At 55.4% G+C, this 17,811-nt stretch overlaps 1 protein-coding gene across 7 annotated transcripts in view; it reads left to right on the plus strand.

Annotated features, from left to right (window-relative positions):
- Window positions 1-11,981, plus strand: part of SLC22A14 (solute carrier family 22 member 14) — a 30,887-nt gene extending 18,906 nt beyond the window's left edge. For 3 of the 7 annotated variants that reach the window (XR_015255956.1, XR_015255957.1, XR_015255958.1), the window contains exons 6-14: window positions 85-239; window positions 1,257-1,425; window positions 4,926-5,046; window positions 5,329-5,426; window positions 5,890-6,104; window positions 8,278-8,386; window positions 8,988-9,191; window positions 9,291-9,658; window positions 9,908-10,279. Coding sequence is in view for 3 of the 7 variants with exons in the window: in XM_086720457.1 (XP_086576583.1) it covers window positions 85-239; window positions 1,257-1,425; window positions 4,926-5,046; window positions 5,329-5,426; window positions 5,890-6,104; window positions 8,278-8,386; window positions 8,988-9,191; window positions 10,769-10,937 (1,240 nt within the window). In the remaining 4 variants the exon portion in view is untranslated. The other 4 variants (XM_086720457.1, XR_015255959.1, XM_086720456.1 and 1 more) reach the window with 4 other exon arrangements.
- The last annotated feature ends 5,830 nt before the right edge of the window (window positions 11,982-17,811 follow it).

Below are 17,811 nucleotides of genomic sequence, written 5' to 3' on the forward strand. Positions count from 1 at the left end.
AGGCCTGGCCCTGGGTGTCGTGCTGGGCGAGCCAGGGAGGCCCTCGCGCTAGGCTAGGCGCAGCCTCCCTTCGACCGCCCGCAGGCTGGGCCGCTACCCCACCATCCTGATGTCGCTGCTGGGGCTGATCATCTTCGGCTTCGGGACAGCCTTCGTCAACACCTTTCACCAGTACCTGTTCTTCCGCTTCGGCGTGTCCCAGGCCTTGGTGGGCTACACCATCAGCAGCGTGTCTTTAGGTGAGCCCTGGCCGTGCAGGTGTTGTGAGGGGCGGGGCGGGTGGGGAGCAGAGGGCGGGGCCTGGAGGGGCGGGGCCGGCCGAAGGGCGGGGCGATCGTGGGGCGGGGCGATCGTGGGGTGGGGTGGGGCGGGGCTGGCGGGTACTTAGGGACCCTGCAGGACGAGTAGAGTTGAGAGGCCCAATCCAGGCAGGCCGTGGAGGGAAGAGGTTCTTCCCAGCTGCCTGTGGCGATGCGGGCCAATGTCCGCAGACCGCCCTTCCAGACTCATCCTCCACCCTAGGCCCCTCGTACCGCACGCATTACCCCCCTTACCTCTCTCGCATCCCCCCTACGTGGCTTACATTTATTGAGCCCTTCGGAAGGACCAGGCGGGCTGCTAACCCCGTTACATACTGTCTCAGCGTGTCATGACAGCACCCTGTTCAGTAGGCGCTCATCTATTATCCCTTTAACTGAGAAGGATACTTGAGCCTCAGGAAGGTAACCAACTTGCTCAGGGCCACACAACAGTTACAGGAAGGAGCTGGGATTTCATCCCTGGCCTGTGGAATGCGAAAGCCCTAAGTGCCCATATGCTCATCGAGCTTACAGCTGCTGTGGCCCAGTGAGCTCAGGGGTCCCCGGCCAGAGACCTCCTCTCATTGGAGCGGATCAGAAGGAGCTAGATTCTCCCCAGGGCCCGAGGCCAGGGTGGCCAAAGCCCCGAGGCACTAAAAACAAACACAAGGACACAGATTCCTCGCCTCACTCTGTGTCAGACCACGTGTGAGGACTTGTACCCAGAAATGGGCCATCTCTGAGAGAGACACATGGGGTGAGGCAGGATGTGTTCAGAGGGAGCAGTCAGGCTGAGGAAGGACCGGAGGCTATCTAGTACGTCCACCTAGGGCAGAAGAACGTTCACCCAGGCTGAACTGTCCAGAGCCGGGCTGGGGCATCTCAGAAGTCTGGGTACAGGGGTAGCCCTGGGGACACTGAGCTGACCATGATTTTGTCCTCTTGGCCTCCGCACAGCCACTGAGTGGCTAGTGGCTGAGCACCGGTCCCATGCCATCATCTTGGAGCACTGCTTTTTCTCTGTGGGAGTCATGTTCCTGACAGGGCTTGCCAACAGCCTTCCCCACTGGAGGCTGCTGTTTCTGGTGGGTGGCGCACCCGTGTTCCCCCTCATCTTCTATATCTGGTGAGCAAACAGGGCACGCGCAGTGACGGGTCTGACGGGCTGGAAGTTGAGGGTTTCGGGGGGTCCTTGAAGGGGTGGAGTGGGTGGGATTTTCCCTTGAAGAAAGTGGATGGGATGTAGATGTAATAATGAGAAAGAGCCCAGGGCCGAGCGTCTGGAACCCTAGCCTTAACCCCCATCAGAGGAGACCCTCAAAGAGATGTCAGAGAAGCAGAGAAATCAGAAGGCAAAGTGTTGAGAGGCAGGAGCTCAGGACAAGAGCATGGTCAAGGTTGAAGGCAAGAAAGGTGATGCTGGGGAAGAGTCTACTGGCCTTGGTGGCCTGGAGGTAGCCTCAGTGAAGTGGCAGGGGGTTGAGGGACTGAAGAGAGGCTGAAAAATGGAGCCTTCCACGAGGTGACTCTTCCACAGCGCTGGGCTGCGGTGGGCAGGGGCAAAGTGATAACGTGGTTGGACAGCAAAGACAGAGTCAGGGAGGGTATGTGATGTTCTGACTTGTGGGGCATCACAGACAGGAACCAGAGGGACTGAAGCTAGGAAGGGACAAGTGATTGGGGAGGGAGGGAAGAGAAGGCAGCTAGAAGAGGAAGAGACTGAAATCACCTGGTTAAGGGCCAGGCAGTTCACTGTGAAGGAAGGATCAGGTCTCACCTTGGAATCATCACATTTAATCTTTACGACCCTGAAAGATGGGTGTGAGTCTCTTGGGCGCTGAAGACGTGGGGGGTGGGGGGTGGGGGGCAGGGAGGGGAGAACAGAGGCTTCAGAGAATGGAAGTAACTTGCCCTAGGCCACATAGCTACCAAGTGGCGGTTTGGGATTTGACTCCGCCTGTGTGGCCCCGGAGCCTCTGCGTTTTACCCACTGCGCCATACCCAACATGGATGGTGAGAGCAGTTACCAGTTAAGAGTGAGGCCGGGTAGGTGGCTTGGAGACCTTCCAAATTCGGCAGGTGCTGGAGACCGTCTTTGGCAGTCACCGGGATGCCCAAGTGTCCGTGGGGACCCAGCTGATGCCAGATGGCGTGACTCTGTCATGTAACTAGGAAATGGTGCTTCACGGCTTGACCTTGAAACATTTCTTCGAAATGTCACTACTGCGATGGATGCGTGTGGTTAACGACTACGTGACAACCAAAAGGTCTGTGGGGAAGAGTCAGTCGGCAATTTCAGCTCCCTTCAGCCCCCAGTTCCTTCCCCAGATGCCATGACGCTGGACTCTCAGCTCTTTCTTCTGGTAGCTGCCTCCCTAGTTCTACATTCTGTGAACAGATGGCTCATTGAATGGGGTCCATTTTTCTTCAGACCCGCCCTGTCAGCTGTTCCTTCGCTGACTCGTGACGTTATCTTGGGCAGGTTCCATCTCTTTGCGGCCAGTCTTAGTTCTAAGAAAAAAGTCTCATTTTGATCATTCAGACGCACTTTCGGGCATGAAAAAAATCCAGTCCAGGCCAGTTTAAAACTTGATCTCACGTCTAGTTCGCAGCTTCTCCCCGGTGGCTAGCCGGCTCAGGCTAGTATTCTGACCTTTGCCCTTTCTTGTCCGTCTACCTGCTCGGTGATCTTCTAGATCCTAGGCAGGAGAGGGGCCGTGCGAGGAAAGAGATAAGTGCACAACAGGGGCTGTATTCATGGTCATTGTCCTCTGTAGGGCAGATGTTCAAACGCAGGTGCCTCAGGGGCTCACGCGTGTCTTCTCATGCTCTAGGCACTGTCTTTGTGATCTCTCCGCACCCTGTCCCTGGCAGGTCACTCCCCGGGCTCTCTCTGCAGGGGTCCCCTCACCTTAGCACGTGGGGTGACTTCAAGACAGCAGGGTCCACTTCGTCAAAAAGACTCTCACCACCCCCAGCCCCCGCCCTGCCATCGTGGATGGCTCCCGCCGACTTCCTTCCTGAGGGGGAGCTCCCCCATCTCTGGTTTCGTGTAGGCCCTCCGACTTGAGGGGACACGAATTAGCTCTCCTGGAAATGACTGTCCAGAGGACAGGGCAGCTCCCGCTTTTCTGGATCAGTAAGCTCCAGGCAAGGAGTGGGAGGGCAGACTGACTCCCTTTCGCAAAAGCAGGCTCCTTCGCCAGGTTTGAAGGGATGACAGCAGCCTGGGGATGGGAAGAGAGTCTTACCACCAGGGACCGGACGTTTCCAGCCCCTCAGCTTCTGAGCTATGTGTATCTCTTACGTCTTTCTTCCACCGGTCTTCTCTCCCACTCTCTCTCTTGCTATCCTTTTTCATTCCTGTTGTTTAGAGTGGGCATGTGGTCAATCTCCCATCTTTCTGAAGAAGTCCCAGTTGGGTGACTTTCTTTAGGAGAGTTCCTCAGCCTTATCGTGGAGAAGGATGTCAGGGGCACTGCCGGCTGGCCCCAGGGGAGGGCAGGAGCAAGGGCAGGCAGAAAGAATGCAGCTGCCTTGGGGCGCCTGGGTGGCTCCGTCGCTTAAGCTTTCGGCTTCGGCTCAGGTCACCGTCTCACGGTTTGTGAGTTCGAGCCCCGCGTCGGGCTCTGTGCTGACAGCTCAGAGCCTGGAGCCCGCTTCGGGTTCTGTGTCTCCCTCTCCCTCTCTCTGTCTCTGCTCCTCTCCCGCTTGTGCTCTCTCTCTCTCTCTCTCTCAGAAATGAATAGACATTTAAAAAATTTAATAAGAATGCAGCTGCCTCCAGTGTCATGGGCACATGTATACACTGCTGGCCGTGGAATTCAGGCTAGGGCGTCGAGAGGAGGGTGACGCGAGAATCTGCAGGGAGTGATGGCACAGTTTGTAAAGAATGCCCAATCAGGGCACTGACGTCCGTACTAACTCTGCCTCTGTGACCTTGGGCGAGTCCTTACCCCTCGAGGCTGGGAATAAAAACGGGATAATCAAACTAGGTCCAGGGCTGGGCAGGGATTAAACCGGATGATATATATATATGTAAGGGCATCAGGTACAATCCAGGGCACCTAATAAATGTTCGTCCGTGGAGATTCTGACAGCCCGGGAGGATCGGGAAGAACTGAGGGACCAGAGTTATGCAGAGGTCAAAGGCAGTGGGCAATGTGGCGAGGGAGGAGGTGGGACAGGGAGGACCTCTACTCACTCAAGCAGGGGCTGGGCCCTGGGGTCCTGCCCTCCATATTCTGCAAGCTGTTAGGAGACAGAGAGGGAGCAGGGAAATGCCACCCAGGAGAGCGGGGCTCTAACAGAGGCTGTGGGCGTGGGGGACAGTGCCCTCAGTGTGCCTGGGCAGGCGGGGCTGACGCCTGAGATCGGAAGGTAGGGAGTTTGTAGAGGTAGGCGAGGGGGCAGACGCTGGAGGGCAGAGGCAGCCTGTGTCTGGGGTGACACTGGGCAGTAGGGGGGCCGTGTGTGGCCGGGGCAGGGGAAGGGCTGACTTCCAGAAAGGGGCAGGGGCGCCCGAGGTTGATGGTCTCTTTCAAGTCCTCCGACACCCATGTCGCCTCATGTTGGAGGTCTCGGGGGCATCTCGCAAGGATGGGTAAGAGCGGGTGGTACGTGCAGGATCCTGCCGGAGTCCCCAAGGTGGCTGTTGATGAACGGGAAGTTGGAGGAAGCGAAGCAGATGCTGTGCTACGCGGCTGGCGTGAACAAGAAGACCATTCCCCTAAGTCTGCTGGACAAGGTAAGAGGCCTCGGGCCCGGAGTGGGGCCAGGACAGGGGCTGCAGGAAGGGCCTTTTCCTTCCTCATCCTTTCAGGTGGGACCTCTGCCCACAGGGTGTCCCCGGTCCACTGTTTGAGGAGAATGGAGACAGCGAAATCGAACCCTGCCAGTGGAAGGCCGGAGGCCAAGCTGGGACTGTGGGGGACGGGGGTCGGGGGGCAGGAGGGCCTTGAGGTCCTGTGGGGGTGGGGAGCAAGCCGGGGTCTCGGCCTTGCCCCTGGTGGTCCTGCTTGTCCTGTAGCTCCAGCTGCCCAGAAAGAAGGTGACTAAGGCGTCTGTCCTGGACTTCTATAACAATAGGCACCTCCGAAAGGTGACCCTGGTGATGGGCTGTGTGTGGTGAGTAGTTGGGACCGGCTGGCAGGGACTGCAAGCAGGGCGTGTCGGGGGCTCTGGAGAGGGAAGGGGGCATAAGCGGGCTGCAGGCGGGAAGCTGGCCTACGGGTCCAGAGCTCTGTGCTCTGTTTCTCTCTCTCAGCCCGTCCCGCCGCCCAGCTCGACTCTGCCTCTGTCTTTGTTGTTGTTAAGTTCACTGACCTATTTGTGAGACAGAGAGCTCTCAAGCAGGGGAGGGGCAGGGAGGGGGTGGGGGTAGAGAATCCCAAGCAGGCTCCACGCTGTCAGCACAGAGCCCTACGCGGGGCTTGGTCTCACGAACTGTGAGATGGTGACCCGAGCCGCGATCACGTCAGACTCTTAACCGACCGAGCCACCCGGGCGCTCCTCTGCCTCTGTCTTTATTCCTGGCCTGTCTGTATCCCCCTCTCTCTCTCTGAATGTCTCTCTCCTGGCTTCATTTCAGGTTTACTGTCAGTTACAGCTATTTTACGCTGTGCTTCAAGTTGAAGGATTTTGCCATGAACATCCACTTCAGACAAGTGATTCCTGGCATCATGGAGGTGCCCGCCCGGCTGTGCTGCATCTTTCTCCTCGAGCAGATCGGGAGGAAGTGGAGCCTGGTTGTGAGCCTCTTCCAAGGCACCCTGATGTGCCTGCTTATCCTTATCCTCCCCCCAGGTACGGCTCACCCTCCCCTCGGCAGCCCCCAGCCTTCCTGCTTCCTCAGACCCCTTCCTCCTGCCCTGCCCGGCCAACAAGACACCCCGGGGAGCCAGCCTCCTGCTCCCACAGCTCACCTACCCTCCTGAGCTGGTGCCAGTCACTGGAGCACTGCCCTCCCCGAAGGAGAACTCCGAGACCGGGTGCTGGAAGCTCTCAGAAACCTGGGAGAGGAGGGAGTGCTGTCCCAGGAGCCATCCTTGTGTGGGAGAGTAGGTGGGCTTCTTCCGGTCAGATCTGATGGTTGCATATGAACGGAGGCACACAAACAGGCCTTCAACTGGTACCCCCGGCCCTGCCTCTCATCTGCAGCTTCTGATTGGGAAATGCCTTTTATCTGTAACTCCACCAGGCAAAAAATGACCTGCCCACTGAAAACTGCATGTAACAGTGGGCTAAACTCTCCGGAACATTCTTGCATGGAGGCCTCTCCTTCCCAGGAAGGCGCAGTACCCTTCAGCTCAGAACCAGACAAGAAAATGGAGGCAGGGGCCAGGGGTGGCAGTATTTTCAAAATTTCAAAGAGCCTCTGGAAAACAGTGTGGAGGCTCCTCAAAAAATTAAAAATAGATCTACCCTATGACCCAGCAACAGCACTGCTAGGAATTTACCCAAGGGATACAGGAGTGCCGATGCATGGGGGCACTTGTACCCCAATGTTTATAGCAGCACTTTCAACAATAGCCAAATGATGGAAAGAGCCTAAATGTCCACCAACTGATGAATGGGTAAAGAAGTTGTGGTTTATATATACAATGGAATACTACTTGGCAATGAGAAGGAATGAAATCCAGCCATTTGTAGCAACGTGGATGGAACTGGAGAGTGTTATGCTAAGTGAAATAAGTCAGGCAGAGAAAGAGAGACCATATGTTTTTGCACATATGTGGGTCCTGGGAAACTTAGAAGATCGTGGGGGAGGGGAAGGGGGGAAAAGTTACAGAGAGGGAAGGAGGGAAACCACAAGAGACTCTTAAATACTGAGAACAAACTGAGGGTGGATGGGGGGTGGGGGGAGGGGAAAGTGGGTGATGGGCATTGAGGAGGGCACCTGTTGGGATGAGCGTTGGGTGTTGTATGGAAGCCAGTTTGACAATAAATTATTCAAAAAAAAAATTCAGAGAGCCCTTAGACGATGACTATGCCCCAGGTCACAGGGCTGGAGAGTGGCAGGGCTGGGATGTGGGTGTTAAGATGTCAGGGTTCACTCCATCAGAATTGCCAACCGCAAGAGCCCCCTCAGCTGCAGGGGTCAGGGTGGGGGAGCTTGTCCAAGATCTGCCTCCAGGGGGAGCCCTCCTGCTCTCTGGGGGTTAGCGTTGTGCACATCTTGCCTGAGACCCTTCCTCTTTCGGTTGCTGGCAGCGTTGACTGGCTAAAACAAAATGGGGAAACCAAGGCATTCTTAAATTCCTATGGCTTGGTGGTTTTTGTAAAAAGTGGGCCTGCACTGAGTCAAACAGAAACGTTTAAGACTCTCACATGTGTGAGGGAAACTAGGAATCCCCAATAGATGAACCATATCTCTGGTTTCATCCCAAAGCCAAGCAAAGCTGGGGCCAGAGTGGGGAGCGGGGTGCGGGCAGGGCCCAGCAGAAGCTGGTAGAGGGAGAGCTGGAAGCTTCCAGCTCCCTCCTGCCCCCGGACCTCCCCAAGGCTGAGGAGTGGCCTTTCTGGGATCTTCTCTTCCTTCCTCGATGCGCACATCTGGCTGCCCAGAGTCGGGAATCCTGGAATGTCTTAAGAGTTGGGGCTCCAGGGCCCGAACCCTTCCTGGCCCCTGTGCACCCCTCCCTGCTTGGTCTACCTTGCAGAGGATGGCCAGGGAGGCGGGAGGGCCCTGAGCAGGTCGAGTAGTAGGGGAAGCGGCCTCAGGTGAGGATGCGGAAGAAGGGAGTGAGCCGGGAGGCAGAGGTGTGGGGACTGAGAGGCAGAGGGGAGGAGCAATCTCACTGCGGATATACTGGCCTGGCCTGGCCTGAGTCTGCTGACCAGCTGACCACCAGGTGGTGGGGGAGGACTGTTCAGATGCCTTGAAGAGGGATGGAGGGAGAGCAGATGGGCGGCCCCCAACCCTCGTCCCCAGGGGCAGACGGCCCCAGGCTCAGGTGGCCCCGTTGTCTGGCCATAGAGCTGAAATCCATAATGGTCTTGATGGTCGCGCTTGGAGAGTTCAGCCTGGCGGCCTCGGTCACCGTGTTCTTCATCTACACCGCTGAGCTCCTGCCCACGGTCCTCAGGTAGGTGGCCTGGCGGGCAGGGCCCCTGGGGGGCATGGCGAGGGCACGCGGGATGGAGACTGAGACCTCCGTGAGAACGGCCGTGCACCCGGTGACAGGCACGTGATGATGAGTGGTTTCCCTGGGTCACCCCGTTGACCCTCCAGAAAATCCCCCAGACTCCATCATTAGCCCAATCTCAGACCACAGCATCAGGTGGAGGCCAGACAGCGAATGGCAGCAGTGGGCAGTCTGACTGCAGTCTCCGCCTTGCACAGCGGGGCTGAGATGTGACAGCCCTGCCCTGAGGCTCCACCCCGCAGCGTGGAGCCATGGTGAGGGTGGCAGCGTCCTGCCCCCCCACCCAACGCCACCACCCTGGCTTCTCCCCACGGGCCTGCACGCTGCCGGGTGGGTCTCCTGCTCCAAGAAGTAGGCCCAGAAGAAATTACTGCTTGCCCTGAATCGGGGGAGCCCAATGCTGTGCAAGGGTGTCCGGGGAGTCGGGATGGGTTGGAGACTGGAGAGTGTGAGGTTTTGGGGAGCTGCTGTTTCCGCCCCACCTCCAGCCAGCCTCTGGGCCCGGGAGGCCTCCCAGACGAGCTCTCACCTCCCCTTCCAGGGCGACAGGTCTGGGGCTGGTGTCCCTGGCCTGGGCAGCTGGAGCCATCTCGTCCCTGATGATCATCAGCCAGAGACTCACCCTCCTCCCCATCCTCCTCTGCTGCGTCTCAGCCATCCTGGCCTTGTTCTTCTGCTCCCTGTTGCCAGAAACGCAAGACCAGCCTCTCCCTGATATCCTGGAGCACTACCCCCTACAGACAAGGTAGGTGTGTGTGGCCCGTGGGCTCTGGCCTTTGGCACCATCTATCCCTGCCTGTTTGCCAGATGGGCCTGTGACACAAGGGCCACTCTGTGTCTACAGAAGTCTGCCCAGCTCTCCCGGATGCTGCCGCGACCCCCTCCGTGCAGCCTGGCCTCTGCCAGCTCCCACCCTCTTGGCTCTCCTGACCAACCCCGGGCCAGGTCTTCCCTTCCCCTCTGGCTGCCTGTCTGGACTGGGTGCTGTCCATGGAGATGCCCTGGGCTCCCTCCCTCCCATGGCAGAGGGACTGGCTGGCCACCAGCTCTCTGAGTACCTCTGATTTCCAGTCTGAACTCTCAGGTTCTCAAAGAGGACCCAGTCTTGATTCGTGACTCTGACTTCAAGGCTGCAGCAGCCCAGGGCCCCGTTTGGGAATTGGGCTCCTTCCTGATTGCTCCAGGGGCACTTCTGGCCTCTGGTCTCTTCTGGTCTCATGACTAGGAGGACCATGTCTCCTGGGGTTTGGGCCGATATGGCCCATCGCTCTCTCCCTGGACCTGAGGGGACCTGAGCACCAGTGAGGGACAGAGGCTGGCTGATGTCCTCCAGTGCCCTGTGCTCATATCACAGGGTGGCTGTCTCTGGCCATCCTCTGCCCTCTTCCCCGTCTCCCTCCCTCCTCAAACTCTTATTGACACCATCTGTGCTAGGCATTGTCAGAGGTAAGACGTCCCCAGCCTCAAGCAATATTTTATGGGGAGAAAGTCTTCACTAAATGGGCTCTGAGGGAGGGATGCACAGGACCTATAGACGGCCCAGGAGGGAGGACCTTCAGCTTGGGGAGTTGAGGCAGGCGTCACAGAAGAAGTGACATTTGAGTAGGGCTTTGAAGGATGAATAGGAGTTTGTCCCCTTGTAGAGAGGGGGAAATGCAAAGCAGCAAGAGGAGCTAAGAAACAGCCTCTGGAGCCAGAGGGCCTGGATTTCTGTCTCTGCTGCCACATCCTAGCATGTGCCCAGGGGAGTTACCTAATACCTCTGAGACTCAGCTTTTTCATTTGCAAAATGGAATGATACCAGAGTAATAAAAACAGCTAACCTTTATTGAACGTTTACCATGTGTCAAGTCCTATTCCACACGTGCCTTTTCATACTTTGTCCTAACAACAGCTGCATGCAAGATAGGTCCTCTCACTGTGCCCCATTTTACAGAGGAGGAAACTGAGGCACAGAGAGGTAAAGAAAGATATGAGGCCTAGCCTTTCTCTCTCATAGGGCTCTTGGTAAGACAAAGTCCACATAAAGCACTTGGTGCAGAGTCTGGCCTGTGGCAGGTGCTCAGTAAATGCTAGAGATGAGCCCCAAAGATGCAGGAGTGTGAAGGGTCTGGGCAGGGTTGGGAGATGGAACAGGCCTGGTCCTGGAGGTGAGGGTCCCTGAGGGCGCATGACAAAGGTTGGCCGGGGACTTGCAGGTGTGGGAAAGCCCCACCTCTCGGGATCGCAGAGCCAGGCGTGGCCACTGCTGCTCTAGTTACTACTGCTTTTCTTAGCCCCTAAAGATGCAACTCGTGACTTGTTCTTCAATGGCTTCTTCAGGAACATGGCTGAGGAACTGCTCGCCAAGGAAGTGGCACCCGAAGGTGGGACTGGGGACGTGGTGAGGAACACGGTTCTCGATTCCACGATGCTGAAACTGGACTCCGACGTTCTCTCCCACACACCAGTGCCGGGCAGAGCAGGGGACACAGACCCACGGAATGACTGAGGTCCAGGCCCCCGGACGATCTCGACCGGAGCCGAGTGGCTGGGTATGGGGCCGTGGACTCCGGGCCACGAACTCCAGGGGCCCAGTCCAGCTCGGGGGGCAGGGCAGTCCTGCTCCAAGGCCAGCCCTCGAGCCCCGAAAATGGTCCCTCCTGGGTGAGCTAGGGTGTGATTCATGGCAATAAATGTGCCGTGGTTGGACTTGAGATGGCTTGGTCACAACTGGCTGTGTCTGGAGAGCCCAGAGCCCCAGGCCCAGAGGAAGCTGGGTCAGACAGGCTTCTCAGTGTCCTTCATGTCCTTAGCTAGCCCTTGGGGAGAGTGAGGAGCTCTCTGGACGGGGGGCTCGAGGGGCTGTGTCTAAGAGGGCTGGGAGTGGGTAAGGCCAGGACCGTGCGCCCAGGACCGCGTCCTCTAGCCCAGGCGTCTGCTAGCTGGGGCAGGCTGAGATAGATTTCAGCTCTGCCTGAAAGGAGGTGTGCACGTGTCGGGGAATAATGACTCCTTTTCCCGTTTGCACGGCGCTTTCTCGCTCAGTTTTCCCTCTGACACTCACAGGTAAGCACGGTCTCGGGGACTACCCAAACCACATCCTTGGGTGTTCCTTCCCTGATGACTCCAGCCTGGCTGACCTCTGACCTCCGCCTCCCTGAGGATAAGCCCCCACATCCAGCTTACAGTCCCCACTACCCTGAGGGTGAGTCTGCCCTTCCCAGCCAGTGTGAGAGCTTCTCTAGACTGGAGAAGGTCCAGAGCTCCTCATCCGTTAGCCAGACTCAGAAACCTTTGGGTCAGGCCATGGGCCGCACATGCTTTCTCCCTGGGAGGGCAGGGCCTGGCTCTTCTCTTTCTCTGCCCCCTTAATTGGAAGATCATCAGCTAGGCACGGCTGGGTGACTCAGTCTACGAGACGTCGGACTCCGTTTCGGCTCAGGTCACGATCTCACGGTTCATAGGTTCAAATCCCGCATCGGGCTCTGTGCTGTCAGCACAGAGCCTGCCTGGGGTTCTAGGTCTCCCTCTCTCTGCGTCTCTCCTGCATGCACACACATTCTTTTTCTCTCAAAATAAACAAATGTTAAAAAAAGTTTTAAAAAAAGAAAAAAAGGAAGATCACCAGCTTGCGGGGAGGAGCTAATTCCCTGGAGCTTCGGAGAGAAGGACAGAAAAGAATGTCCAACCTCGCGGAGCAAAGGCAGGGAGGCCAGGTCTCCCAGAGAGGGTTGGAGCGCAGTGCACAGAGCCTGGTCCAAACACCCTGTTCCAGGTGTGTGTTCCCAAGCTTGGGCACAGCAAGAAGCTGGTGCCCACACCTCCTTTCAGTGTCATTTTCTGGTCCCCCTGTTCTTTGCCAAATTTCCCAAGATTGCCTCCCGAGTAGCGTTTGCAGGTCCCAGAGAAAGGGGTCTCACAAGTTATCTGCTTACAGGATGACAGGATGTTTTATTTTTTGTATTTTTTACTATTTATTTTATTTATTTATATATTTCCAATGTTTCTTTATTTTTGAGAGACAGAGAGACAGAGCACGAGGGGGGAGGGGCAGAGGGAGACACAGAATCCGAAGCAGGCTCCAGGGTCTGAGCTGGCAGCCCAGAGCCCAATGCAGGGCTCGAACTCATGAACCGTGAGATCATGACCTGAGCCGAAGTCAGACGCTTAACCAACTGAGCCACCCAGGCGCCCCTATTTTTATTTTTTTTTAATGTTTATTTATTTTGAGAGAGAGAGAGAAAGAGACAATGTGCGTGATACGGGGAGGGGTAGAGGGAGGAAGAGACAGAATCCCGAGCAGGCTCCCCGCCTCGGAGCCCGACATGGGGCGCAAACTCACGAACTGTAAGCCTATGACCTGAGCGGAGACCAAGAGACAGGCAACCAACTGAGCCACCCAGGTGCCCCGACAGGATTTTTAAAGGCCTCCCCTGCTCTTTCTGGGGGAGGCCTGTCTGTGGGTTGTGATGACCAACACGTTAGCCACATTTAAACACCTCACCTCAAATTACTTTGCTGGAAGGATTCAGCCAGTGCCTCAGAAAACCGGAAGAGGAAATGGGTCAGGACAGAAAACAGACAGGCAGCGCTGGCGCGATGGAGCTGGTAACCTCAGACGTGGCTGTGGGCAAGGCCTCGTGCACCCTTACATGACTTAGATTTTCTTTAGGTGGACAAGACTTTGTCAGTCAGTCCTAGATAAACCTATCTAGTTTGCTTATCTAATCAATGGCTGATATTACTCAGAGTTTGACATTATATATCTTAACAGACTAGATCCATGCTGTCTCACACAATAGGCCCTAGCCAGATGTGGCGATAGTCGGAATTAAGATGTGCTGTGTATGGGAATGCAAGCTGGTGCAGCCGCTCTGGAAAACAGGATGGAGGTTCCTCAAAAAGCTAAAAGTAGAACTCCCTATGACCCAGCAATTGCACTACTAGGCATTTGTCCACGGGATACAGGTGTGCTGTTTCGAAGGGACACATGCACCCCTGTGTTTATAGCAGCACTATCGACGATAGCCAAAGTATGGAAAGAGCCCAAATGTCCATCGATGGGTGAATGGATAAAGATGTGGTATATATATATATACAATGGAGTATTATTCGGCAATCGAAAAGAATGAAATCTTGCCAAGAATGTGGATGGAACTGGAGGGTATTATGCTAAGTGAAATGAGTCAGTCAGAGAAAGACAAAAATCATATGACTTCACTCATATGAAGACTTTAAGAGACAAAACAGATGAACATAAGGGAAGGGAAGCAAAAATAATATAAAAACAGGGAGGGGGGCAAAAAGAGACTCATAAATATGAAGAACAAACAGGGTTACGGGAGGGGTTGCGGGAAGAGGGATGGGCTACATGGGTAAGGGACATTAAAGAATCTACTCCTGGGGGCGCCTGGGTGGCACAGTCGGTTAAGCGTCCGACTTCAGCCAGGTCACGATCTCGCGGTCCGTGAGTTCGAGCCCTGCGTCAGGCTCTGGGCTGATGGCTCAGAGCCTGGAGCCTGTTTCCGATTCTGTGTCTCCTTCTCTCTCTGCCCCTCCCCCGTTCATGTTCTGTCTCTCTCTATCCCAAAAATAAAATAAAAACGTTGAAAAAAAAATTAAAAAAAAAAAAAAAGAATCTACTCCTGAAATCATTGTTTCACTATATGCTAACTAATTTGGATGTAAATTTAAAAAAATAAAATAATAAAATTTACAAAAATAAAAATAAATACCAACAACAACAAAAAGATGTGCTGTGTAAGAAACCACCAATTTCAAACATTTATACAAAAGGAAACATAAAATATCTCATCAGTATTTTTTATATTGGTTGTGTGTAAAGATGATAAGATATTGGATATTGAGTTAATGAAATATTAAAGTCATTGCACCTTTTTAAAAAACTGTTTTTAACATAACAGAAAATTTATATTTATTTAATATAGCACAAAATTTAAAACTACACACATGACTTGCATTTGTGGCTCACGTTACATCTCTACTAGACAGCACTAGACTAGAACCTTCTTCTTTTTGGTCTCCCACATCATTCTTATCACACAGGTTGCTTAATGAAATAATGAAAATTAAATGCCAAAATTGCATGAAGCTGCCCATCGTATGACCCTACAAGTCTGGTGTCTTTATGATATAATCAACAACAGACACATCAGCCAGGGTCTCCCTGTAGGAATGACCTGTAAGCTTGGGATGCCTGTAAATCGTGGGGTTCTCGCTGCCCAGGTCATGGTCACTAGCTTATGTGGAACTCTGTCACCAGTGTCTTTCAGCCGCTTGGGCCTTTCTTTCTTTCTTCCTTCCTTTCTTTTTGAGAGAGAGAGAGAGAAAGTCTTTTTTATTTACCTTAAAAGTTTTTTTTTAATGTTTATTCATTTTTGAGAGAGAGAGAGAGAAAGTCTTTTTTATTTACCTTAAAAGTTTTTTTTTAATGTTTATTCATTTTTGAGAGAGAGAGAGAAGGAGTACGAGCAGGGGAGAAGCAGAGAGAGTGGGGGACACAGAATCTGAAATCTGAAACAGGCTCCAGGCTCTGTGCTGTCAGCACAGGGCCCGATGTGGGGCTCAAACTCACGAACTGCAAGATCATGACCTGAGCTGAAGTCCGTTGCTTAACCAACTGAGCCACCCAGGTGTCCCTCTTTTTCCTTTTTTTACAAAAATGTTTATTTATTCTCGAGAGAAAGAGAGAGTATGCATGACAGTGGGGGAGGGTCAGAGAGAGAAGGAGACAGAGGATCCAAAGCAGGCTCTGCGCTAACGGCCAAGAGCTCAATGCAGGGCTCGAAATCACAAACCAGGAGATCATGACCTGAGTCGAAGTTGGAAACCTAACTGACTGAGCCACCCAGGTGCCCCTCTTTTTTCTTCAAGCGGAGCCCAGTGCGGGGCTTGAACTCACAACCCTAAAATCTAGACCTGAGCTAAGATCAAAGTCAGATGCTTAACCGACTGAGCCACCTAGGCTCCCCCAGGTGCTCGGGCATTTCTACCACTGCCCAGGCATTGACCTACACGTGGGACCCAGCTGCTTACACTGCTCGCCTCCAACCCCAACCCCACAGGGCTGCTGCTCTCTGCGTACAGAGTGCGCACAAGCTGATGGCGAGATGGAAGCAGCTCAGAAGGGGGCTCGGGTGCTGGCCTCGGGGGAACACCTGGCCCCACGGATACCAGCCCCAAGCCCAGGAATGAACGCAAAAAGATGTGGACCTTGTGAGGTCCCAGCAGAAGCAGACACAAAACCATTTCACACAGATGTTGCCACCGACAGCCCAAGACTCCTAGGGCTTTCCAGGGAAGATGAATCTCACCCAAGATAAATTTTTAAGTAGTAATTCTTGAGTACAGGAGGAAAGATGCCGGTGTGAGGCAGGAACAATAGAGCGAAGGATTTACCATCAATGTGCCGTCCAGCGGTGGTAGGGCTCTCGGAAAAGGCTTATGCATTTGTTTAAACGGTCAAAGAGAGAAAGCAACATAACTCCGAAGACACCATAAATCCTAGAAATGAACAATATAGCGACTGAAGTTTAAAAACACAATGGAGAAGTGAAACTAGAATAGATTGTCCGATATTCTTTGTGAGTTGTTTTCCTTATCATTAAATAGCATCCCTCATAACTACTGATACTGTTTGCCATCAGTTCTATTTTGCCTTAAATTATGTTTACTTCAATTTTAGAAAATTTATTTTATTTTATTTGTTTTTACTTTAGAGAGAGAGCGTGCAAGCAGGGGAGAAGGGCAGAGGGAAAGAGAATCTTAAGCAGGCTCCACGCTCAGTGTGGAGACCAACTCGGGTCTCAGTTCCATGACCCATAGGCACAACCCAGCCACTCAGGTTCATGAGGTAGACCTCCCGGACCCGTGCCTGGTTCACAAAGCAGGTCCCAAAGTCCACCCAGCTGGTGGAGAGCTGCAGCTTGGCACGGCCACGGTGGCCTTCAGGGGCACCACCTGGGGGACAGAGCAGAGCCTGTAACATGGGGGCCCTCGTCCACTCCTGCCAGGCTCGAAGCCAGGCGTACAGATGCGGAAGCTTCTGAGGAGCTCCCAGGCAGCACCGCAGCTGTGCAGGGGGCTGGCCTGGCATCGAAAACCCAGGCCGGCGGGGGTGTGTGCAGGTCAAGGGCCCGGAAGGCGCCATCTGCTCTCCCCACCATCCCTTTCCCCCTGCCCCCATCAAGCTCTGTGTGTCCTGCTCCCGGTCGGGCCGCCCTCCCCGTCTTCCTCCATCCCCTGGGGGCCCCGAGGCCCAGCCCTTTGCCCCTCCTGGGCTCTGGGCCATCTCCCCTCTTCCTGGCCAGTGCCCCCACGTCACCCTCAGGCGAGGCGCTGCCGCGCTCACCTTCCCCGCCCCTGGGCACCCGCTGGAGGGCCCGCCTGGCTAGACTGATTCTTCCTCCTGGCCTTTCTCGAACCCGCCCCTCAGGCTATCCCTTCTCGGTCCTCACCTGCGTCTTGCAGCCGGGAGCCCCGTGTCCCACCCCACGGCACGGCCCCTGGTTCTGAGCTGAGATGGGGAAGGAAGGAAGACCTGTATTTCTCGGGGTGTGTCCTCGGGGAAAGGCGTCCTCCAGGGCACGCCGGGCCCTCAGGGCAAGGGCCGGGGCCGCTCCCGTTTCTGAGGGCCGCGTGGGGGTCCCACCTCCTCCGACCCACCAGGACAGTCTGGCCCGCTGCCCCCCTCGGCGCGCGCGGGGCAGGCCCGGGACTCGCCTGAGCGGGCTGGTCGGCGGACTCCAGGAGCAGGTTCTGAGCGAACACCATCTCCTTCTCTCCGTTGGCACGCCGCCAAACGTCCACCCCGGGCAGCATCTGGTCCGCCGGGAGCTTCTGATAGGAGAGCAGCTCCAGGGACAGCGAGAAGGACACGTTGACCTGAGCAGACGTGAGCAAGGCCGTCGCCTCGCGCTGCCGAAGGCGGGCGGCAGCTTCCCCACCTGGCGATCGGTCCTCCTTCCTCCCACGGCTCCCACGCCCCCGCGGCCCGGACGGGGCCGGCAGGGTGCCTCCCTCCACCCGGCGCCCGTGTCTGGGGTGTTTGGCCCACGGACGCTGCACCCTGCCCTGCGCCCCACACCCGTTAGTACGAGGAGCTGAGGCCCCCGAGGGGACACGGCCAGCAAACCTCCCTTTACCCCTTGGCGTGAGCAGGGCTGTGGGCGGGCCTGTTGGCCCAGCACTGCCTGTGTCCTTATCCTGAGGACACAGAGGAGCCTCTGACGGCTTGTAAGCAGGGGATGTCGGAATCAGCTTTGCCTTCTTCAGAGGTCACTCTGGCTGCTGTGGAGAGGTGGGCTGAGTGTGGGCTGACATGAGTCAGGAGGCCGGCATATAACTTAGCTCAATGGGATGGG

The sequence above is a fragment of the Puma concolor genome, chromosome C2 (genome assembly GCF_028749965.1).
Source record: "Puma concolor isolate L17-30 chromosome C2, mPumCon1.1.hap2, whole genome shotgun sequence".
NCBI classification, from domain to species: domain Eukaryota; kingdom Metazoa; phylum Chordata; class Mammalia; order Carnivora; family Felidae; genus Puma; species Puma concolor.